At 39.5% G+C, this 24786-nt stretch overlaps 1 protein-coding gene across 1 annotated transcript in view; it reads left to right on the top strand.

Moving 5' to 3' along the window:
- Window positions 1–1309: 1309 nt before the first annotated feature.
- Window positions 1310–24786, top strand: part of LOC308407572 (uncharacterized protein) — a gene marked incomplete at its 5' end in the record, with an annotated part of 36691 nt that continues 13214 nt past the window's right edge. Inside the window, 10 exons of the mRNA XM_080899328.1 lie at window positions 1310–1496; window positions 1597–1670; window positions 9390–9674; window positions 9879–10117; window positions 15084–15148; window positions 16564–17262; window positions 17356–17472; window positions 21197–21205; window positions 21317–22015; window positions 22111–22236. Of these exons, the coding sequence (XP_080755454.1) occupies window positions 1310–1496; window positions 1597–1670; window positions 9390–9674; window positions 9879–10117; window positions 15084–15148; window positions 16564–17262; window positions 17356–17472; window positions 21197–21205; window positions 21317–22015; window positions 22111–22236 (2500 nt within the window). The remainder of the gene's footprint in view (window positions 1497–1596; window positions 1671–9389; window positions 9675–9878; window positions 10118–15083; window positions 15149–16563; window positions 17263–17355; window positions 17473–21196; window positions 21206–21316; window positions 22016–22110; window positions 22237–24786) is intronic.

Here is a 24786-nt window from a genome sequence, read left to right as displayed (position 1 = left end):
TGAGAACCAGAATACAAACAAAGTGACTCATCAAGAAATCTTAGATCATGTGTGGGGGGGGGGGGGGGGGGGGGGGAAACATCAGCAGTGAGGATAATATAGTTCTTTGCTGCCCTCTTCAGGTCAAATGCAGAGCAGTCATCAAAGGAAGAAGAAGCATCAAATGCATCACACGGGGATGCAAAGTCAAAGCACACAAACGTCACTGCAGTGGGCTTTGTGTGCTTCTATAGCTGTGAAAAACCATCTACACCATAAAGACAGCAACGCAGTTCAAGCAGAAGCAGGTGTTTGATGGAGAAGCTGATAAAAGTGCAGTTTGGATTCAGGATGTGTGAATTAAGTATGTACACAACGCATATGGATATATGCATGTACTTTTATTTCTCATTAAGAAAAAGGTCAGCTCAGAGTTTTTGACTTCCTTCTGTGGATGAGCACTGACACCCACACCTCTGTTACGTCTACACCTTTTCTGCTGAGGTTGTAACTTCTCTCTGTGGCTCCTTTGTTCAAACTGCACTCGTGCTGGAAGAGGTTGAACAGTGAAGTGAGAGTAAAGGATGCTCAGGTTTTACGTGCTCCTGGTTCCTCTCTTTAGAGCCTGTAAGTCCTTCACACTCACTTTTTATTCATTTATGCTGTAAATGAGTTGCAATTGCCTTAAATCTCTCTATCTTGTGTTTGTGGAGTCTCTAACTAATCTTGATTTGTGTTCCAGATGGTGCGCTCCTCTACGCTAACCTTGGAGATAATGTGACTTTTCATTGCTCCTTTGCCTCCAGGGCCAAATATCTCTCCTGGTACAAGCAAGTCATAGGAGAGTCACCTCGAGTCATATCCTCTTTCTACAAACATTTACTCAACTCCAACAGCTTCCACCCTGGGTTTAAAAACAATCAACGCATTTCAGTTGATAGTGGAGAAGATTTCTATCGTCTGAACATTTTTAATGTTCAGGATTCTGACTCGGCCATGTACTACTGTGGACAGACCAGCATCTCAGTCACTAAATTTGACGACGGAACGTTTTTGGTCCTGAGAGGTAATGTGGAAAGTTTTTAAGATTTGGGAATATTAACAATATAAAAACAAATCTGCTTTTTTTTCTTGCACTTCCTATTTTAACATGTGTTTTAACACTTTTTCAGAGCCCAGTCACAGGACTTTCCTAAAGCAGCCAGAATCAAACTCTGTGCAACAAGGAGACTCGGTGACACTGAACTGCACGCTGCTCAAAGGATCCAGTGCCGAAGAAGACAACGTTTACTAGTTCAAAAAGGATACAGTAGATTCTCACTTGGGAATCATGTACAGCCACACAAATAGCAGCAGCCAGTGTGCGAAGAGGTCTGAGTCCAGGTGCTCTGCACAGAGATGCGTTTACAGCTTCACAAAGAAGAACGTGAGCCGGTCTGATGTCGGGACGTACTACTGTGCTGTGGCTTCATGCAGCGAGGTGCTTGTTGGGAAAGGCACGAGGCTGGATGTCGTAGGTGAGGAACATATGTGTTAAAACTGAAACCTATTATAGTTTCTTTCACCCTCTTATTTTCCTCTTTTGCTTACTCTACGTTGCTTTCTATGTCTTTGCAGTGAAACAGGACAAAGCTGTCCCCGTCTTGGTTAAGACTGTGGTTGCAGCTCTGGTTGTCTCAGTTATTTTCAATGTAATCTTCTGTGGTACCCTCTGCAAAATAGTCCAGAGAAAAAAGTGTCCTTCTAAAGGTAACTATTGCCTATCATAAAAGCACTCTGATGACTATAAAACATGTCAGCAGTTAAATTTCTCTTTCCTTTCTATTTCTTTCATAAGGGTCACTTCAACAGCCTAATACTTCAGAATACACTGCGAACTGTGAGGTTAGTAAATGAGAAAAAGCACAGTACAGTAAGTCTTGAAACACCTCTGATTTCTTACATTTTCACATTACATTTTCAAAGCAGCTAGACTTTGTGGTCATTTGTTAAATGGTCTTGAGCAATAGTTCTTCAGGCTTTCTCAAGAGTTTTTCTTTGGACTTGAATGGCTTTTTCAGTCATTTTCAGTCCAGTGCCTGATCACTGTGGGGAATAATTATCAAGGGATGAACCAGTGCTGTATCAACACATAACACGCAACTTAACAATGAACAGTGCTGGGAAGGTCCCTTTTAAAATGTATTCCACTACAGAATACAGAATACATGCCCCAAAATGTATTTTGTAACGTATTCCGTTACGTTACTCAATGAGAGTAACGTATTCTGAATACTTTGGATTACTTAATATATTATCATGCTTTTTACAACTACATGAATGTCCTATTGTTGTGTGATTTATTACTATTACTGAAGAATACTCGCCATACCAATAACAACTAGATTTTGAAATCTTAATGTAAAATGAGTAACAGTAGGCAGTAGCGGTTTTTGATACGGGCGACATGGGCGGTTGCCTGGGGCGGCATCATGGTGGGGGGCAACATCATGGGCATCGGCAAAACAACCCCAAAAAAACAAAACAAATAAAAAAAAATTACTCGTATTCATGCTGCCCCGACGTCATGCCAGCGCATATTGGGAATGGCATAGGCACCGATCGGTTTTCTACCGCCCATTTGCTGGGAGTAAGGGCGCCCTCCATTTGCGAGGTGCGCCTGCTGCTTGCTCCACAGGGAGGAGAGGGCGGGGCGGCGGGGGATTCTCTGGCTGGTTGGAGCAGCATCTAATAACCAATAACCAAATTAAAACAAAATAAAAACAAACCAACAAACACGAAAACACCAGACATCCTGATGCAGACTTATTTGCATCGATGTTTTTTCGAAATTCTATACACGTAAAGTGAGTGCGAGAGCCCTCGGGGCGCCTGCTTGCTGCTGAAGTCAAAGTAAACTTTATTGTCATCTCTGCTACATACAGTCCAGTAATTAGAGAGACGAGACGACGAGGCTCCAGTTACAGCAGTGCAAGTAAACAAACAATAAACTAGGGGTAAAGGGATCAATAACAATTTATAATTTACAGTTTGATGATTTAAAGTCTCACACACAACCTGTGGAAAGGGGAGGGGGGCCGGCTGCTTCCAAATAGAGCACATTTCATTCATAATGATGTAATTCCAAGACCATTATGTATTCATTATTTGAATCCTGGGTTGTGTGAAATCCCAGAAATACACCTTAGACAAAGCAAATCTGTGAACTAAGGTGTAGGCCTGTTAGGTTATGTTGTGGTGATCCTCGAGTTGGGGGATGGGTGTTCATACTGGAGTGCAAAATTAAAACCAATGGAAGATGGACAAGAAAAGTTCAAAGCCATCAGGTGCTCAGTTTAGGAAAAAGAGAAAAGAAGAGGAGGAGAAACGAGCAAAGGATACAGGTAAGCAGATGTGTCATTGGATAATGGCAGGTCATCCTGAAACAATCAGAGTCAGAATACTTTATAAATCCTTAAGGAAATAATGTGGGTTACAGTTGCTCCAAAACGAAATGGTAAAAACGGTAACAGTAACAGACTAAACTCCAAACAATACATTATGTTACATATTTTAATATTAATTAGTCATTGTCAATTGTTGATTTCTCCTGTTCTCATTGTATGACGAATTATGATGGCTGTTTGGTAGCCGTTTGCATACTATGCATACTCTCTCTCTCTTCATATGTGTGTGTGTATATTTCTCTGGTGAAGTTCGGTATGGTTTTATGGTTTTATGTGTGTGTGTGGGGAGGGGCGCCAGAGGGAGTGTTCGCCTAGGGCGCCAAACAGGCTAGGACCGCCACTGACAGTAGGGTGGGTATTAGATGAGGCTGAACTTTTTGCAGCGATCCCGGATAGAAACTATTCCGCGCGTATATAAAACAGGTCTGCGGCTCCGAACCATAGTAAAGGGACCTCTAGCTAATATGTCGGGTTTCGTGTCGGGCTCGTAACCGAAAACTAGCTTTACTTTGTTGTCTGGGTCAAGTTTGAGACAGAGAGTGGTGTTGAAAGGCTGCACCAACGGAACTTGTTGTTTCGGAGGAAAACACAAACACAGTGTACAGTCGAGTCTTAATAGCTTACTTACAACTGGGCTCGTCAGGCACTCTTTTTGGCTGCAGTGGTTATCATTATATTTACACACTTCCATCTCACTTTTCTGGTTGGTGACAGCTCGTAGTTTTCCTTTTTCTCCCTCCCTCGCTCACAGACACATAACGGGTATAGCAGTCCATTCTCCCAGCAGCACGGACTACACTGCCCATGAGGCTACACTGTTTAGGGCTGTGCCTGTAACACTATACCTATTGCCTTCATATTAAATCATTTTTTTAATAATATTTTTTAAAAATATTTATTCACGTCATTATGCGAGAGTTGACATGGGCCGCGAGACTGAGACACAAGCATTAGAGCCACTTAATGCGTGTTTTGTTTTGGTTTCCACCGACGTGGAATTACCAAAAATAGAGAGAGCATAGCCTAACATATGAAACAGGAAAAGACCTCCGTATAATCTATTTATTTCAACAAAGTAACTGCATTCTGAATACCACCTTTTTAAACGGTAACTGTAACGGAATAGTTACTCATATCTTGTATTTCCGTTACTCCCCAAAACTGACAATGAACTAATATTAAATTGTATCTTTAGGCACAGCACATAATTTCTTCCTATTTCTTTAGCTGAAGCTTCCAAATATGCCAAAGATAGCACAGCGTGACAGAAATAAAATAGCAACTTTGCACCAACAAGACAAAAGGATCTGTGAGCCAAATACTTGGTATATCTCAATACAGCGTGTCTATAAATATTTGCATGCATGAGTAGGAAATGAGAATCGTGTTCTTAAGAAATAAGAAAATCACCAGCAAAGACCTGACACAGCTCCTGAGAGATGCATCCGGTCTTTCAGTTAATCCATCAGATGAGAAAAACCTGAAGTATACCACTGGCAGCAGGTTTTATGGAGTGAAAAATCAAAATGAGAAAATGTCAGTTCACATCATCGTTAGTATGTATGGAGGAGGTCAGGATAGAAACATGACAGTGAATGTCTACAGCCATCTATCAACCACAGAGGAGATTCTGTCATGGTTTGGGGCTGCATTTAGCCAATGATGTTGCGCATTTTGTCAAAATTGATTGAATAAAGAGGTAGATTGAGATTTTAATCCATTTCATTTTTAATAATAATGATCCCAAACATGCTGCTAGTCCAGTAAAAGCCTATATGTATAGAAAAAGAAACAGTAGAACACTATCAGTCATGAACTGGCCCCAGAGCCCCGATCATCCTGACAGAGAACAGAATAAAAACCAGCCAACGTTCAAAGAAGAGCTTTGTGTTCTTCAGTTCTGGAGAACTATTCCTGAAGACTACTAAATAAATTACAAAAAAAGATTAAGAGTTAAGGCTGTGTTGAACAGGGTTAGAGTGTCCATACAAAAATGTTCAAACTTGTTGGAACTGTGCAAAGCCTGCCGTTGTCTTTTAAACTGTATTTCCACACATTTCACATTTTCCTAGTAAAATATAAAAAATGAGGGGTGGATGAAGACTTTTGCATTGCACTGTATATGGACAAATTCTATCATATGGCTTTTGTATTTCCCACAGAATGAAGACTGTGCTGTTGTGCAGTATGCAACTGTGAATTTCAAGAAAAAGATTGAGACAAGTAGGAGACAAAGAAAGGACACAGTCAACGACCCAATCTACTCTGCAATTAGAACGTCTCACGTGGAGTGATTTTGTTCAGTCAAGTCAAAATTATGGCCACTGTCTCTCCTACATCTGTGATGTTGGTTAATATTAACTTCTCAAAGAAGGTTGTTCGATTAGTTTTGGTTGTTTATTTAAAAAAAAAAGAGGATTAGGCTCCAAGTGGAATAAATTTCAAGATGTACTGATGGATGGAGGGTTGGGTGGGTGGATTGCAAAAATGTTTCCAATGCAATGCACCTAAATGAGTTATTTGATCAACAGTGCAACAGTGCAGACATTAGGGGCAGGACTGTTTGTGGCTGAGTGACCTAAATTCACTTTTTCATAACACAGTGGAAAAAAACCCCCAAAACAAAACCGCCCAGTTTCACCACACAATGCCACTGCTGCCCAAAGTGGTGAACGAGTAGCCAACTCAGTGTTCCTGGCCTATTTTAAAGAGGAAAAAAGTTATTACAGGAAACACATTTTGATGTACACTCTTTCATGTCTTTGGAACAAAACTACTTTCAGACAGTATTCATTTGTGCACACTGAGTGAAATCACAGTGGAATCTAGCTTAACTCAACTCTTAACTCTACTGAAACTCAGCATATACGTTAAAATTTATGAGCCTACATTTGGTGACCCAACTAAATTTCACTTCTTAAACTTTTCCTGTGGGTTTGAGTTGTTTGTGAGCATTTAAGCTGTGCATTACTTTTTTACCAGAGGTTGGACAAGTAAAAAAAAACGTTTGAAATAACTCAAAACATGTTTTGTATTTTAGATTCTTTAAAATAGCCACCCCTTGCTTTGATTACTGCTTTGCACACTTGTCATTCTCTCTATGAGCTTCATGAGGTCGTCACCTGAAATGTTTTTCCAACAGTCTTGAAGGAGTTCCCAGAGATGCTGAGCACTTGTTGGCTATTTTGCCTTCATTCTCACATCTCATCCCAAACCATCTCAACTGGGTTTAGGTCATGTGACTGTGGAGACCAGGCCATCTGACGCAGCACTGACTCTCCTTCTTGGTCAAATAGCCCTCACACAGCCTGGAGGTATGTTTGGGATCACTGTCATGTTGAAAAATAAATGATCGTCCAGCTAAACACAAACTAGATGAAATGTCATATCGCTGCAGGATGCTGTGGTAGCCATGCTGCTTCAGTGTGCCTTCAGTGAAAAAAGGGAAAAAAAGAAAAAAGAAAAACCATTAAATGAGAAGGTGTGTCCAAACTTTTGACTTGTAGTGTATATATGAACTTTATTTTTCTAAACTAAGAGAAACAGTCTTGATGTTGAAACAAACCTTACTAGATTCCAGGGTCTAGAGATTTTGTTTGAGGGTTTTGTGGTGCTTGTCTTGTGTCTTTGTTTTTATTCTAAATTTATCTGTTCTTTTACTTTGTGAGGCTTTGCTCCACATTGCATATGTGTGTCAGGGAAATATTAAGTTTAACTTTCCGTTATTGTTCAGCTAAGGGAGCAGAGTTAATGGCAGGCAAGCAAAAAGAGAAAAAGTGCTTTATATTGGAAGGTAAAGACCCTAAATTAATACAGAGACAACCCCAACGATCAGACAACTCCCTATAAACAAGCGCTTTGGCAGCAGTAGGAAGGAAAAACTCCCTTTTAACAGGAAGAAACCTCCAGCAGAACCAGGCTAAAAGAGTGGCAGACATCTGTCACGTTGGGGTGTGGAGAGGAAGACAGGAGATATTCATAGTGTGGAAGAAAACCAGATATTAATAATAGCTAAGTAAAAGTTGGTAAGTCAGTTATCTACTGGCTGAATCCCCATATTTATTGTACTTGTGAATTACCCCTATTAGAAAAATGTGACAAATGTCCTCCAAATGCAGGGATGTAAAACTCATTTTACATCGTGGGCCACATACAGCCCATTTTTGACATTAAGCAACCCAAACAGTAAAACTACATGTTAAATGTGTGCTTTCTATGTGTTTGTTTTTTAATAAAAAAAATAAATCTGTCTTTTAATTGTTTCTGTTTTAGTTAATTACTTGGTATGCAGTATGAAAAGAGATGGGAATCGAGAACCGGTTCTTGTAGAGAACTGGTTCCCAGTAGTCCAATTCCCCAGAATCCTTAGTCTGCCTGCATATCGATCCTGCTTCTTGGTTCTTACACTCTCAGATAATTTTACACAGTAACATGAAAGCAACTTATCGAGTAGCATAAAGAACATCTTTCTCCTGCGTGTAATTAAGTAATGTAATGCATTACTTTTTAAGTTTTGAGTAATGACCTCAGCAATGATCAAAACAAAGAGCGGAAATGCCTCCAGCATCCACAAACATTCGACCACTGAATGTAATGTTACTGATATGGATAAAGCAGTTAAATTAGTAAAAATGTTTTGACATTTTAAATCTGTGTACGCCTTCACATTTTCTGAAGCTATCCAGTGGCACAGATTGGTGTCTTTACTAGGCTGATTCCTGCCCCCGGGCCTTATGTTTGACACCCCTGCCTAAACGCAACACATGCAGGCCTTTATACAGTGACTGTTAGAAAAACAGAAAAAATACACACTCGCTGAATATGATCTCTGGGCGAGAATCACGTACGGATGTGGGTTTCCGTCATGTGCCACAGGAAACAGCTATTTTTATGTGAATCACTTTCAATTTTAGACCATCTGAGTGATTAAATTTATTTTTGTTTTTTTTTAAGTTAAACTTTTTTTGGACTTCCTCTTTTACTTTTACTTTTTTTAAGTAGCACTCTACACATAAAGGATTAGAAAAAGAATGACAAAATTATCACAATTATCAGAGGATTATTAGGGGATCACATTTCTTCTCACTATGACTTTTTATCACTTTATAAGCATATTTGTGTGGTTATTTTGTTAGTTATTGACACTCATGTCTTGTTTATTGTGGGCTTTTTGTCTGATTTTAGTTACTCTGATTATGTTCCACATTTCCCTTCCAAAACCTCCTGTGATTGGCACTCGGTATGTTGGAGTGTCCTGTTCACCCTGTGCTCCCTGTTGATTCTTTGGCCCCAGTTACAAAGCCCTAAAGACATGTTTCAGTGTTTTGGAATCCTGTATGTAGTTGCTGGCAGTCACTGGGACCTCATTTTCTAAAGCACAGAGATCCAAATTTACAGTCTGCCAGTGACCTCATGATTGCCAGGAAGTATATGGTGCTGCACTTTAACCTACCTATGGTCACAAGCAGAAACAGTTGCTCTTAGTGTGCACAGTAGACGCTGACTTGGTTGCAAACACTTGCCAACTAGTTTCTTAATCAGTAGAGAAAGAGTGAAAAGTGTGCCACAAACTGAAAACTGAGAATGTTCACCTTCAAATCAAAAGGTTTGCCTTTCTACTGAAACCAACATGGTTCATAGGGTGAAACTTTCACTTTAAAGGTGAACATTCTACTTGTCTGGTTTCAGCTTGGTGGTAAGCTAGTGAGTCCTTTCAGACGTGTTGGTGTCTTACATAAAACCTCTGCCGACCGTTGCTGAAGCCTTAAGACTTTATTTTAAATCCTTTCTTGGGTTTGTTTTCCTCTTTCTCAGCTAGTCTGTCTGAGAGATTTGCGTTTAGGCCCCAACCCTTCTCATGACAACAGGGACTCAGTTCCTGCATAGTGTGGAAAGAATTTTTAGACTTTCTTGGCTGGCAACAAGACTTCAGCCAGCGTTACCACAAACATTGGTGTCCAACAGGGTTGCCTCCTCAGCCCCAACCTCTGTACCCTGTTCACCCACGACTGTGTCGCCTCCAACAAAGATAACATCATACTGAAGTTTGCGGATGACACTGCAGTGATCGGGCGCATCACGGGACGGGACAAGGTGGCCTACAAGAGAGAGGTGGCCGGTCTGGGGTCATGGTGTGAGGACAACAACCTTAACCTCCACACTGATAAGACAAAGGAGATGATAGTGGACACGAGGAAGAAGAGGAGGCCTCACCAGCCGCTGTTTATCCGGGAGCGTGAAGTGGAAAGGGTGAGCAGCTTTTGATATCTGGGAATCCACATCAGTGAGGACCTCACCTGGACACTGAACACCACTCACTAGCTTACCACCAAGCTGAAACCAGACAAGTGAATTTCACCTTCAAAGTGAAAGTGTCACCCTATGAACCATGTTGGTTTCAGTAGAAAGGCAAACCTTTTGATTTGAAGGTGAACATCGGCTGTATTTCCTTAGCAGGCTGAGGCAATTTGGTATGTCGGCCAAGATCCTCTGCAGCTTCTACAGCTGCACTGTGGAGAGCACATTGACCAGCTGCATCACTTCATGATACAGCAGCACTACTGCTATGGACCGCAAACGCCTGCAGGGAGTGATAACAACTGTGGAGAAGATTATCAGGACTCCGCTGCCCTCTCTGCAGAGCAGAGGAGAGCTGCCTCCATCCTCAAAGAACCCACACACCCCCAACATAGGTTACACCTTCATAGACCAAGGTTCAGAAGTGTGAAATCTAGAACATCCCGACTCAACAACTCCTTCGTCCCCACTGCTATCAGACTCTACATCGGCATCTGCATACCACACTTGTCTTCACTTACCTATTTGTACTTTTTTAATTATTATTTTTAATTTTTTTATCCTTATTTTATCTATTTTTAAAATTTTTTTAAAATCTTTTTTATTTTTTCTTGTTCTTTTAACCCTTACCTAACTTTGCATTTGTGAATCTAAATCTATATATATGCTAAGATCAAAGCACAGCAATGCATAATAAAAGATTAAAGTTGTTAAACCATTAAAACTATATAAACTATTTTTGCACAAAATGGTTAATTTATTAGTCCTTTATTTATCCAGGTAAAAATCTCACTGAGATTAAAAATCTCATTTCCAAGAGAGACCTGGCATCATGGCAACAAAAGTCACATAATAAATGTTAAAACAATGGATGGAAGTACAGATCAGTTTAAAGTTTACATATCAGATAGAAACTAATATGTAAACTGGGTGGACCCTGCAATTTAATATCAGTTACGCTTTAGACCAGCAGAGGGCAGTAGCCCACCATTATTGTGCTTTGGTAAACTTGTGAAAAGATCAACATTTTGCTCAAGCGATCACACAACGCTTAGATGTGGCCGTGACCACTAGATAGCTAAGTGGTGAGATATATGTTATTTCAGGTAAGCTCACCACAAAGGCAAGATACTTGTCTCCACATATCAAAGACTGATGTTTGTGAGACGTGTCTTGTTCAAAACACAAAGCAATCCACCCACACAGTGAGGTGTTTAGATGTGTTGTTGTGGTTGACTGACATAAAAAGCTACTCGCTGCCCCCTTTGTTCAACCCCCCGAAACCCCACGATCATGACAACGTCTGATGTCTTAAAACAAACACTTTTCTTCTTTATTGTGTAAGAAAGGTAGCAAAGAAGCAGTGGAGCAATCTGCTGGAGCACAGTGCTACTTTTTTTCTGAAATTATGGAATTTCATAAGTGAGTAAGTCAGGAAGTTATGCTTTTAACCTGGTGCCATGATGAAATATGACTGTCATGACTTCATTTGACATCATGTTATTTATCCAGAAAGAACAAACAAACAAACAAACAAACAGAGGGTCGTAAGGAGTGGATGTTTGTTCAACTTTGGTCTTGTTTCCTATTGAGACGGATGTGTTTTTCAGCCGGCTGAGTAATAAGAAATGCAAAAACACATCTCGCTACTGAGTTCCCACTGTGGTCAACCTATCTAACAGCGAGTTTAAGCCCAGCGGTTTTTTCACCGGTCCCCCCACACAAACAACCCACCGCTCCTCCGTCCTGACAGGATGTCTATGTGGTTGTTTTTTTATGCTGTTTGTTTGTTCCAGTTGCTTCACAGTAACAGTTGTGACCTGTCACTTCTCCTTCTCACGTATGCTTTGACACTTATGTCTATTAATAAGTTCAAAACCTCCCCACAGTCAAGTCACAAAGAAAAAACAGTAGTGAAGTGATGCAGAGCTGAACCTGTTTGAATATATAGAGGAAGGAGGAGGAGCAATATGATAAGGTTTGTAGGGGCCTGGCTCTACTTTCTGTTCTCTGTTACCATGTTTTTTTTTATAATTATTTTAATTTATTTTGCAAAAAACATTTCATTTGGTTTTAAGTTGCTACCATATTCCTGTTTTTGATCCATTTTCACAAACTAATTTAAGCAAAATGCTTTAAGTGTGGGCCACTAAATGAGATATTTGCCCAGCAGTGCAGGCACGCATATGTACTGTGATAATGGAAATGCCCCCGAGTGACCTGAATTTACTTCTTGAAGCACAGTGGAAAAACATACATACTCCTCCCCATTGTGGTGTTCACAGTGTTTTTGACCTATTTGGAATATGGATTCAGTCTACATTCATAGTTTTTGATGGTTTTAAAACATTTTGGTAAATGATGAGTTAATATTGTTTTAGGAAACCACGATAGCTTCTAGCTTTCTCTGGGTCTACTGAAACTCGGCAAGTACTGCAAATATATGAACAAAAAACTACAAAATAAGTTTGCTGACCAAGCCTCATGTACCTACTGTGCTTTCCCCTATATTCTGTTGTGTCATTTCTACTTTTTAAAATCTGGTTTGACTGACGATGCTATATGATTTTTATATTCAAATGACCATCAGAATTCAACGCTTTAAAAAAATACCAAATTGTTTCACAATAACTACCAAGTGGCAAGACATGCTTATACGAGGATTTCAACACAGCCAAAGTTTAAAGTCACGAAACAAAACAATCCATTACTGTTGTGTTTTTCTACTCTTCTATCTGTGTACAGCAAGTGAGAGTGACTGTGAGAGATTATTCTTTATATGGTCATCTCAGCCACACATCTCTGGCTGCAAGCGCAGAAGCACCACCTACATGCTGCTCAACAGGCTGCCAATCAGAAGAGTTTGTTTAAAGGGCGGGTACCCTTAAAGCGGGAGGAGCTAAAACAGCTTGTTTCTACCAGAGGATGAACTGAGGGTGGTCTCGCCAAGGCTCAGTATTCAATAATTTTAAAGTATATTCACACAAAGCTACTTTAACACAGTCCCAATAAAAAATTGGAGCTTTTAAACTGCACATGTTCATCTATTTACATGCACCCTTTAAAACTGAAGGCAAAGAATAAGCATAATTACATCAGCTACACTTTGGTTTTTATGATTTGAACACGGAAGAGCCAAATACACAAAACATCCGCTCATTTCTTTTTTCTTACTGCATTGGCCATCTAAACCTATAGCTTCAAAGAGCAACTTCTTAATATCTCTGTTTTAACCCTGCTCACTCTAAGTGAAAGGAATTGGAAAATACATAATAACATGTTTGCAGTTTATTTAAATAAAGTATGCTGCTTTGGATTTTTTGTGAACTGACTGGAAAAATAAAGACTTCATGGCCAGATGACCCAAGTGGAAAAATGTCATCTGGCCATGCTTTTTGGAGAAGTTCAACATGAGAACAGAAGACAATAAAATGACAACTGAGAGAAAGAAAAAGTCTTGTCCACCAAGCCAAAATTACCTAAACACCTTTTCTCTTCATTACCAGTGGTCCTTAAGTTGTCGCTTTTAACCTGCAACACGACTTCCTCTCAACTGTTCGTAAAAGAACGACAACAAAATGTTTCCATTGTAGCTCTGGCTTGTCAAAGAAGCCGTGAGCATTGCACAGCTTACTGTCACTTTGCACTACTCAGGAAGTGTGGGTTAAAGTGAGAAGACTGTTGGTCAGTAAAGCAGCATCTGTTCTGAGTCAACAGTCGTAGAAGTTTCACCGCAGCTTTCTTAAAACAGTACCTGACCACAAAGATCAAAAAGACTTATATGATTCACACGCAGTAGTCTACTTCTGCCTGGTGAAGTTCTAATGCAACTAAATGTGACAAGTGCGAAGCTGAAAGGAGCCAATGAAAATGCTACGTTAGCTAAAAGTATGAAAATGGATAAAAATACCTGACAACAGTCAAGATTGTTCCCTTTTCACCACCAAAAACATGTAAGTGCATGTAAGTGTGCATTGGAATCTTTTACCAGGGGCTCTAATCTGGCACCCTGAGTCATTTTTGTCAGAGTGAACCTTCAATGTACTCTTGCCAGTTACTGGTGAAATGTCTGGACTTCACAGTCATGTGCATTTACGTTGACATCCAAAACATTTGTGGGAATGGACCAGAATATTTTGTCACCTTTTGAAAGTACATTGCCACTCATTACAAAACTGAAACAACCCAGAAAAAAGAAGAGAACAATGGTGTGTGTGTGTGTGTGTGTGGGCGGGTGGGTGAGTGGATGGATGGGTGGAGGGTTGAATAATGCACATTTCCTGCAATTTTCTATGAATTTCTAGTTCATTTTATTGCAGTGGCATGAAGTGAAATCAACATCTGTCAGCAAAAAAAAGAAAAAGAAAAGAAAAACACAGCAGCATCTGTCTCTCCTCCAGTTGTCACTGCCCTGTCCACCCACAGAGTGCGATCTTTGACCAAACATATGTGCACAGAACCTGTGAAACTACAGGAAATAAACAAGCGTTGCAAAAGCAATGTTACGTTAAACCTCGCTGTGTAATCAAACCAACCATCAGGTTGAGGTAGGGACTCAGCCCACTTAAGTTCTTCCACACCAAACTTCCCACAAAGTTGGGAGCATGAAATTGTCCAAAGTGTCTTGGTATGCTGAACCACCATGAGTTTCTTTCACTGGAACTAAGGGGCCAAGCCCAACTCCTGAAATACAACCCACACCATAATCCCCTTTCCACCAAGCTTTACACTTAGCACAGTACAGTTGGACAAGCGCTGTTCTCCTGGCAACCACCAAACCCAAACTCGCCCATTGGATTGCCAGACAGACAAGCATGAGAACACGGCTTCAGTGCTCTAGAGTCCAGTGCTGCATCGGACACTTTGAGTTTTGCTTTGTAATGTAAGTCTTGGATGAAGCTTGACCATGAAAACCCATTCCATGAAGCTCTCTATGCACAGTTCTTGAGCTAATCTGAAGGCCACGTGGAGCTTGGAGGTCTGTAGTGATTGACTCTACAGAGAGTTGGTGACATTTGCGCACTATGCGCCTACTCAACTCTGTGGTTTTATGTGACCTAACACTTCATTTATGAGTTGCTGTCATTCCCAACCAGTCCTGCTTTTTTAAAACACTTTACTGTAGCAAAGACATTTCATGACTGGTCTTGTTGCCGATATTCTATCACTGTACCATGCTGGAAATCTGAGAACGACCAGTTCTTTCATAAATGATTGTAGAAACATTTTGCATGTATAGGTTCTCGATTTTATACACCTGTAGCCATGGAAGTGATTGGAACACCTGAATTTAATGTTCTGAGTGGGTGAGGGAATACTTTCATCAATATAGTGTAGGAATACCTTTCTTTGTGTGGGCAGACAAGTCCAAGTCAAATCCAAGTGTTATGAAACAGGCATGTGGCTGACTAAGATCAGACCCAGATGTAGGTCTCAGCAGGCAGAATTAAACTCGAAGCTCAGCTTTATTAGCTGGCAACTGGCAGAAAACAAACAGGAAAAGAAAAACTGATAGAGCAGGGTAGGTACTAGCTGACAAGATGTAAACAAACATGTAGAGATGACAAACTTCAAGAGGACACAAAAGGACGAAACACAAAGAGATGACTACAGGAACAGGAAGAGATTAACACAGGAACCAAGATTAAATATTTATGAACTTGACAGAAAGAACAGGGAAAACCAGACAACCACAAAGACAGGGCACAGAGAGGCCAGACAGACACGGGGTCACAACTGGTGAGCTAAAAACAGTAACAAACATGGAGACAACACTGACTCACACAGGAGACGCTGATTACAAGTCACAGAGATGAAACTAGCACAAACTGGACACAAAAGGGAACTAACATAATGAGACAAGAAACCAAGAACTATAAATAAGAATATAACAAGAACTACGATGTAGCTGAAAAGTCCAGAACAAACTCAAAATGCTGAGTTGGAGACCCAGGAGCAACCTAAAAGTCATTTTTAATCACTTTTCAATTTGAAATACTTTCAGACAGCCTCAGATGGTTCCCAGGGGAACTGCAGTTTTTGTCACTTCCAAGTTAGCTTCATTTTTCAGGTTGTCCACAAATTATCGCCAAACACTCCAACCATTGTCAATCCGGAAAACATCTGTACACCAATTTCTTCACATATGACCATATAAATCTGAGATTTTTAAAATGTCTACAAGTACAGGAACAAATGTGAATTCCGCCCTTATGCTCATTAACTGGATCACAGCATAGACAATTTTGCCATTAACCATAACATGTCAGTATTCGTTTTAGATGGTTTAAACTTCTTGACCTGATTTCTGCGTTACTTTCTGTCTCCCCCCACTAACACTCCCTCTTAACCCACGTAACTGTTTAAACACACCTCCCCATACAAATTCATGCAACTATGAAAAATTGTGTTGTGACTTAAAAATACATCTATAGATCAGATATTAAAAAACACCCTAGATGTGTTGCAGAACAAATACAAACACAGCAACAATGATGTCACCAAAAAAGACTTGACCCCAATCACACCTCCAGTCACCTGATCAGTCTGATCTTTTGGAAAGAAACAAACTGTAGTTCTGAATTGAAAACCAACCATTGAGCTTAGCCAATCACGATCAGTCTTCGTCTCCTATAAGAGTTGGGTGCGTCCGTAAAGGCACACGATACATACTGCAGAGCTTCAGAGATGATGCCTCTTTGTGTTTTTCTTGCAATTCTCTATAAAATCTGTGAGTATTTTGCATTTTTTTCACAGTTTCTTTTTTCAAGGATGTAAATTCTAAAGAGACTGATGAGATGTTAAAGATATAATTAAAACAATTGTATGCACTTCTGTCCAGGTCAGGTGCTAGCTGCTCACAAGACCTCAAGTGTAATTCAGGAGAGTGGAATCAAGATTGCTAAAGTCGGGGAGAATGTAACAATAACATGCGTTTGTCAAGATGATGCTGTAACTTTCCTTTCTTGGTACCAGCAAAGCCTGGGTGGCAAACCTAACATCATATCAACTCGGATGAAGCACAGCCCAGAAGCTGATATCTATGCACAGTATAAAGACAGGTTTAAAGTCCTTGTAGAAGGTAAAAAAGAATATCTCAAAATCACAAACCTCAGCCTGTCAGATTCAGGGACGTATTACTGTGGGGTTTTAGTCTTTAACGCTATTGAATTTGGACAAGGAGTTTTCCTTCATGTCAAATCACCAGCGACCAGCATTGGATCTGCAATAGACCAGCCAACGTTGAAGCCGCTTCGCTTGGGGGACTCTTTGAACTTGACCTGTACAGTGGAAGCTGAACCATGTGCAGGAGAGCTGAACCTTTACTGGTTCAGGCATGGAGCTTCTCAGTCTACAGTCATGTATCCCAGCGAGGGACACGTGTGTGCAGACATCTCACAGGAAACACCTCACAGGAGAAATTGCACTTTAAATCTTGCAATAAAGTCAGTGAGCTCTGCTGATGCTGGGATCTACTACTGTGCTTTGGCCTCCTGTGGAGAGATTATTTTTGGAAATGGAACAAAGGTTGAGATTGCAGGTAGGTGATACTGCAGGAGGGTGACTTCATACTACTGTTTCAAGCAATCTGTGAAACACCGACTGTGTAACATCTGTTTTGTGTGTGTGTTAGGTTCCCCTGTCTTAGTTTATCTCCTGAGCGCGGCATTAGGAGGTTCCTTTATTGTGCTCTTTGTCTTGGCTTTCATCATGTACAAGCTTAGGAAAAACCTGTGCTCTGTCTGCAAAGGTGAGGTCTCTGCCATCTCTAATGATAATAATCCTCTAACTATGTGACTAGCATGCTTATTTACTTTCTTTGATTAGCAGGAGCTGTTCCTCATCAAACCTGTACAGTCTCAGATGCAGTGGTAGGTGAAAAAGCCTATATAATCTGCTCACATGTTTTTAATAGAAGCAGATGCTATATTTATATTAGATATGATATGTTTCCAGTTATATTTTAACACAATCCCCCCATTTGTCCGTCACTAACAGAGCCAAGATGCAGACAGCCTCCACTATGCAGCTCTGAGTCTGAAGAGGAGCAGTAAACAACATCGTCAAGAAGAAAACTTGGATAATATTTGTGTGTACTCTAGAGTAAAGAGCAGAAAAGTGTGAATGGATGCAAAGATACACACTGCCAAATGTAAAATCATGTAAAATAAAATATATTTTGTATGTACCAGCTGGATGACTAATGACTTTTGTGAGCTCAGCAAAATCACATAGCTCAGCATTGTTATACATAGACTATCAAACTGAACCCAAATGTAGTGTAGAGAAGCATATAACCCCCCCACGATCTATTAATACCTTCGTAAATGCAGGTCACAGCTACAGTAAGTTCTCACTGTTTACCTTTCACTTCTGTGGTCAAGGTGATGTGAGCGACAGAGTATAAGTTTCCACTGGTGGAAACACAAGTCCTACGAGAGCTTAAACACAGGAAGACCCGGCTGTTGCCCCCTGGCCACATAACCTCTCATGTTTGCAAGCCCACTCTCACAAGACCTGCTGTGTACGTGAAAAACTAAAAGCAATCGGCAATAAACTACGATTATGAAAAAAAGATTGAAGGAGATGGATTTCTTTTACATACCTTCAGCTTCAACTGTGTGAATGCATTTCTTGCTGCACAGGAAGCTGCTCCTTTGTAAAAACAGCAGTCATCCATAACTGCTGAACAGTTTCAGTTCCCTAAAAGTACAGAAGCTTGACCCAAAGCTTCACTTTTTAGGAAAGTCATTATAGTTTAAAGTTATCTGCTGCTTAGTTGTTTTTGTAAAATACATAAAATATTAAAAAATAAAACCCAGAGCCAGAGTTGTGGCCCTGCATTATTTGCAATGAACTGAGCATCCATTCATTAAAACAAAACAAAAACATGTTTTATGTTTCTAACATTTCAAACTAAATGGTGGGTAACAGTAGCATCTCGACCCAGTACAACAGTTTGCTCTCAGACTGCAGGCTTACTTTTTCAAATCAGTTCAGTTTTATTTATATAGTGCCAAATCACAACAACAGCCACATCAAGGCCCTTTATTGTAAGGTCTAAGCCTCTGCAATAATACAGACAAAACCCCAACGACAACCACCTTTGAACAAGCACTTAGTTGTTGCTAAGTGCTCAAACTTCCTTTTAATGAGAAGAAACCCGCAATAGAACCAGGCTCAGGGACAGCTAGTGATCTGCCGTGACCACTTGGGGCTGTTGGGACAGGCCTCTCATCTGTGGAACCAGCTCCCACTTTGGATTCAGGAGAGGGACAACCTCTCTACTTTAGGTTCTCAAGGTTAGGCTTAAAATGTTCCTTTTTGATAAAGTATATAGCTGGAACATGTAACCCTGAACTCTCCTTTAGTTACTCTAAAGTAGGCCTCGTCTGCTGGGGGCTTCCATTCATGCACCGAGCAACCTCCTTGTTACTGTGACAAGAATCCTCACAAATAGTATTTCCACATAAAGCAGCAACTTTCAATAGTTTAGAAAAAGAACAAAATAATGCAATTCTTCCATGGCCACTTCAAAAGTGAAGTCATTTCCATAGTCTCCTAATTTGAAATACCTAACTTCTGTCAGAGATATTATAGGTAATTGTTACCATAATTACAAATGATCTGTTTTTAAATGAGTAAGATGTTTGAATGTCATTTAGGCTCACTCACGCGGTAGATTGATAGGTGTGCTAGCCAATACCCGCTAATAGCTGTCTGCTAGGCCTCAGTTTTGTGAGCAAAGTGATGCTATTTTGTCTTATTTGTGTTACTAATTACAACGTTTCTTTGTTCTACTGGTTTATGCTAATTTATGAACCAAGCATGGTAATATAGTTTAGCCATATACAATCAGTTGTGATCACTTAAAAAACATCCATATTTTCAAACTGCTAACACTGAAAATATATAGTATACAGACTTGGAGGCAATGTGCCATAACATAATATGTTACTATGTCAAAAATGACACTTTTTGTTAACACAGTAATAGAATGTGATATATTATAATGCAGATTACTCTACTAAATTCAGAAATAGGAAGTTACAATAAGAATGATATGATTAGGTTTTTCAATTATCTGCACAATCAATAGATAGTAAGGGGGGAAAAAACATCAAACGTGTATTTTTCATCCTGCGTTTATGTGCAGGGAGACAGAAAAAGGTGGTCCAGTCTAACGTTTGAGGAGTGGTGATATTGATATTACTTTTATCTTTATTGCACAAAAGGACACGAGTTTCTACGTAAAGTGCACATTGCATCTAGAACAGAAACAGCCACCGGCATTACACTGGCTCTTTGCAAGTATCCGCACACACAGCGTGCTAACACAAAGCTAACAAAGAACCCAGAGTGAATGTATGTCAACGCCAGCCCAGGAGCCAGAGCCCGATCTTCAAAGAGTAAAAAATCAATGCAGTCATCAACAGAGTTGTCTCACTGTAGCTTCTATTTCTGCACGTTCCTGCAGTTTAATAACAGACACAGTTGCTATGAAGCATCTTTGTGTTGTTGTTTGTATTTTAAAAGACTGGACATGCGCATGACAGAGATTTGTGTCAGTCAGCTATGTGACAGTGTATTTCTGGTAGTACAGTGGGTGACATCACAGTGGTTATATGCATATATAGTCTATGTTAAAAATACCACATGAAACATTTCTGTTATGCTTTCTCTTCCTTTTCTACATGTTGAACCATATGGTGTTAATTAAAAACAAAACACCTCTACCATGATTAAATAGATCTCCTTATGCTGTTTTGTTTGCATGACATTGCATAACGACACAAGCTGTACAAATTAAAGCACTAAATCTCTCAGTTTTTATCCATATGAACACTGAAAAAAATCACAAAAAAAACACCAATCTAAACATTATACAATATGACCAAAGATACGTTTATTGTAAAGTCTGTGAAGGCTCCGTCTGCAAGTTTATTCTTGTTCATAAACATTACGGTGACAAACTCAAGAGGTGAGACCTGGCTACCAAACATGCATAATAGATTCAGACCTTCAAAGAATGCTAATGTTAACTAGCCAATGCTAATGGTGAACATTTACATATGCTGCAGGTTGCAAAGCACCTTTACTGGTAGAATAACATTAATTGAGTGATGAGTAAATTATTCAGTAGTACTCATGTGATTGGTCACATGTACAGGCAGAGCCTGCCATAATGTAAACTGGATGTGCATTTTCTTCAGTAAATCTGCATAACTTGCTCTTTGAAGTAAAGTTTTTCAAATCTGCTTTGATTACCTCCTTTCTAGATCGTCTCATAGACCTAAATGAACCCTACAGGGGGCACTGAGCATGTGATCTTTCAGTCATTCTGAGTGACCAATCAAAAACAGTCTTGTCTCTGATAAGTAGAGAACGTAAAGACCTTCTCTCAATGATCCACAGCAATTTGAACAAAATGACACCCTCGCTGTTATCCTTCTATGTGACATATCTACTCTCAGGATCAATAGGTAAGTTGCAACTTAAATAATTTTGTTGACAGCTACACAATGTCTCTCATACATTCCAATACTTATCCAGTTATTATATTAAGTTCACTGTGTATTTTCTTTTATTTTCAGTTCATTTGGCAGCTCTGAAGCTATCACCATCATTCAATATCACATTTGTTAAAGCTGGTCAGGATTTAACTTTAAACTGTTCATTCAATCAAACTACTGTTGCAGTGATGTTTTACTGGTATAAGCAACCTCTGGGACAGAAACCACAGCTGGTGTCGAAATTCTATAAGCATGACAAAGATGGCACTTTCACTGATGAATTTAAGAATGAGTCTCGCTTTGAACTGGAAACTATGAACTATAAAAACAACTTGAAGATCTCAAAAGCACAAATGTCAGACTCTGCTGCTTACTACTGCATAAGTGGCTATTCATATGTGTATGAATTTTTGGAGGGGATTATCATCCAAGTGAAGGATTCAGATTTGGTTTTCCAAGCTTCAGTTCACCAATCAACACCTGAGACCATCCAGTCTGGAGGCTCTGTGATGCTGAACTGTACAGTGCACGCTGGAACCTGTAGTGAAAAACACAGTGTTTACTGGTTCAAAAACTCTGAAGAATCTCACCCTGGACTCATCTACACCCACGGAGGCAGAAATGATCAATGTGAGAGGAATCGCAGCTCACAGACCCAAACCTGTGTGTACAACCTGCGAATGGAGAGTCTCAATCGGTCTCACGCTGGGACCTACTACTGTGCCGTGGCTTCATGTGGACATATACTGTTTGGAAATGGGGCCAAGCTGAACATTGAGGGTAGCTACCGCTCCTGCCTCTTTTGTTAAACAGTAACAATAGTTTCTAATCAAATATGATGTATGTGGTGTCTTTTAATGTCTGGTTCTCTACAGAAGAGGGGGAATCTTTTATCTATGTGTACGCCTTGAGCGGAGCTTTGGCGTTCAACTCAAGTCTGTTGGTTTTCCTGGCTTATGCAGCCTATACCTTGTACAAGAGAAAAAACTGCAAATGCACAGGTGGGTTAACTGACTTCTTTACATTTAACTGAATGTGATAACAAGGAAGAAAGACATTAATAAGTTGTTAAGTAGTCATAATGCTCATTGTTACATTAACTGAAGACATCAACTGGTGTTTCTTCAGCACACTTGGTTGAAATTTTTGGTCGACTCGCTTAAAGTCCAGATAATGTGTACAACAAGTACATTTCTTTCTTTCATTTTTCTTTTTAACAAAGTCATTTCATAAATATGTTTACTACATAAATGCAATTTGTACTTTGTCTTACTGTCAATTGCAAAGATGTAAAAAAAAAATCTTAAATGTAGTTATTTATTTATTTTGTTTACTGGAATGAAATGAATTAGCTCAGGACATACCTAATTTATTATTAAGTCATCGGTGGTTTACTGAAACAATCTTAGTGCTTCAGTTGTTCAGTATATTAAAGTGTCCTCTTCAATTCTGTGTTGACTACATATGGAGAGTCATTTTGTCGTGACTGCGCCAACTGAGTTAAAAGAAGGATCATTTTTTTCTTTCTTTTTTATAAACAGACCCTCGCGCGGAGTCTTCAGGGACCTTGGATCCAAATGGAGACGTAAGTTGTTCTGTAATGTTCTAATTTTTAAAAAAATATCAGTGAATAAATTAACTGTTTTTCGAGACCTCACAATGGAAGGAAAAAAACACAGAATGAAGAGCACCTTAACAATTCGATGCATTGCAGTATTACATATTCTTGCGAAGGTCACAATGTCCAGTTTTCACTTGGAGTTCTGTTGTTTTGAAATTAATTTTATTATAAGTGAGGTTTTCTTTTAATGTGCCATCCAGTGGTTATGCTCGCTGGTTCGAGGGTAACATTTTTCTTTCTTTTTTTCTAAACAGGCATCTCAAGATGCAGACCATCTCCATTATGCTGCTTTGAAGGTAAACAAGGCCACCAGATCAAGAAGGCAGCAAGAGGACACCCTTAGCCAATGTGTTTATTCTAGTGTGAAGCAATAAAGTTGGACATGTTTTCTTTGTAGTCTCTGTGAGAAAAATTACACATTTTTTGCTTTTTTGTTTGTGTGGTTTTCTCCTCCTAAACTAAATGTAAATCTGTGCCTTACAAAATAAACAGACATGTTTGCTTAACTGCAGCTGAGCCAGGTTCTTTTGTCAAAGGTGTGATATTTCCATTGTCGCTGTACTTACATTGCATTCACGATGTACAGCAAGCGACATACACACAGTTGTGTGTATGCACACAATGCACCTTTGTGTTGCAGAGCTTAAGATCTGAACAGCCCTCTATATTTCACAAAGCCTGCGCATAATTAGCACTTCACCCTCTAGTTCAACACACATTATTTGATTCTAGATCTATTTTTGAATGAAACACTCTCATTAACACAATCTGAGTCAGGAGGAAACAACCGGCATGGCACTGCAGATGTGACGCATACAACACAGTCTTCTTCCAGGTGTGGTAGGTTGCTCACACAAAGCGGCAACCATTTCACAACAACAAATCCCGCCTTATTGCAAAGTCTAAAATGATTATGTGACATACACAAATCTTCCAGATTATCTGCCCTAAATGTATCGATGGCATCTGAAAGCCTTTGCAGGTTGTTTACTCTAAATGTGTCGTCTGCGCACAGCAGAGCTGAGGGAGTCTTTTTTCAGCGTCTGTGTGGTTGATAGGCAAAAACATAGCTGTCAGTATACTTCAGCCATGCACTCCTGTAGGACCCTTTGCACTCTTTGTGGTCTCAAACAGGAAGTCTCTGCATTGTTTTTGTACATTGCAGCCACACAGTTTAACTCGGCTTACCAATTACTCTTTTAGGTAGTTAAAAAAAGACAACAATCTGGTAATTACAATAGTTTGTTTGCAGTTTCCCTGATGAGCAAGTGCCCTGTACTAATAAAATAGCTAATATTATTAATAGTCATTTTAATAGCTAACATTTGTGCATACTGCACACTCTGTGCATGTATAATATAAGTAAACATTACCACCAACTGCAAATATCAGCTATTTAGAGATTAGCCTGAGCTTCTTTTAATGACTCCCAGCAAATCTATTTGTGCTCCGCCCCATATATCAGCTCTTAAACATGAGTCCTTCATATATGAAGCAGTGAATACCCCTGTAAAATTTGCATAATGTAAAAAATATATATTTTATATATTTACTAATGTTATCTTGACATAACGGTTTTCATATTCATATTACCATATTCTTCTAGGACTCATTGGTTACCTCTTCAGGTTTTCTGTCTGTGTTAGCGCTGGCACTTGTGCAGAGTATTAAAAGAAAGTGTTGCCCACAATTAGCTAACATAGACACACCCAGCTGTTGCTAATACATTTAATATAAAATCAGATTTTTCTTTATGGACCAAGACTTTTTTTGTTACTGGAGAAGATAATGCAGGGGTATAATTATGCAGAGGTGCAATACATGAAAATAGTTAACGTACCATTCATTGTTACAGTTTGTCATTTTCTGATATGTTGTGATCAAAAACAGCAATTTACAGAACATCAAGTAATGAAAGTAACAATAGTTA

The sequence above is a fragment of the Rhamphochromis sp. 'chilingali' genome (assembly GCF_963969265.1).
Source record: "Rhamphochromis sp. 'chilingali' genome assembly, chromosome: 1".
Classification (NCBI taxonomy): domain Eukaryota; kingdom Metazoa; phylum Chordata; class Actinopteri; order Cichliformes; family Cichlidae; genus Rhamphochromis; species Rhamphochromis sp. 'chilingali'.
This window is presented reverse-complemented; position numbering and strand designations above follow the sequence as displayed.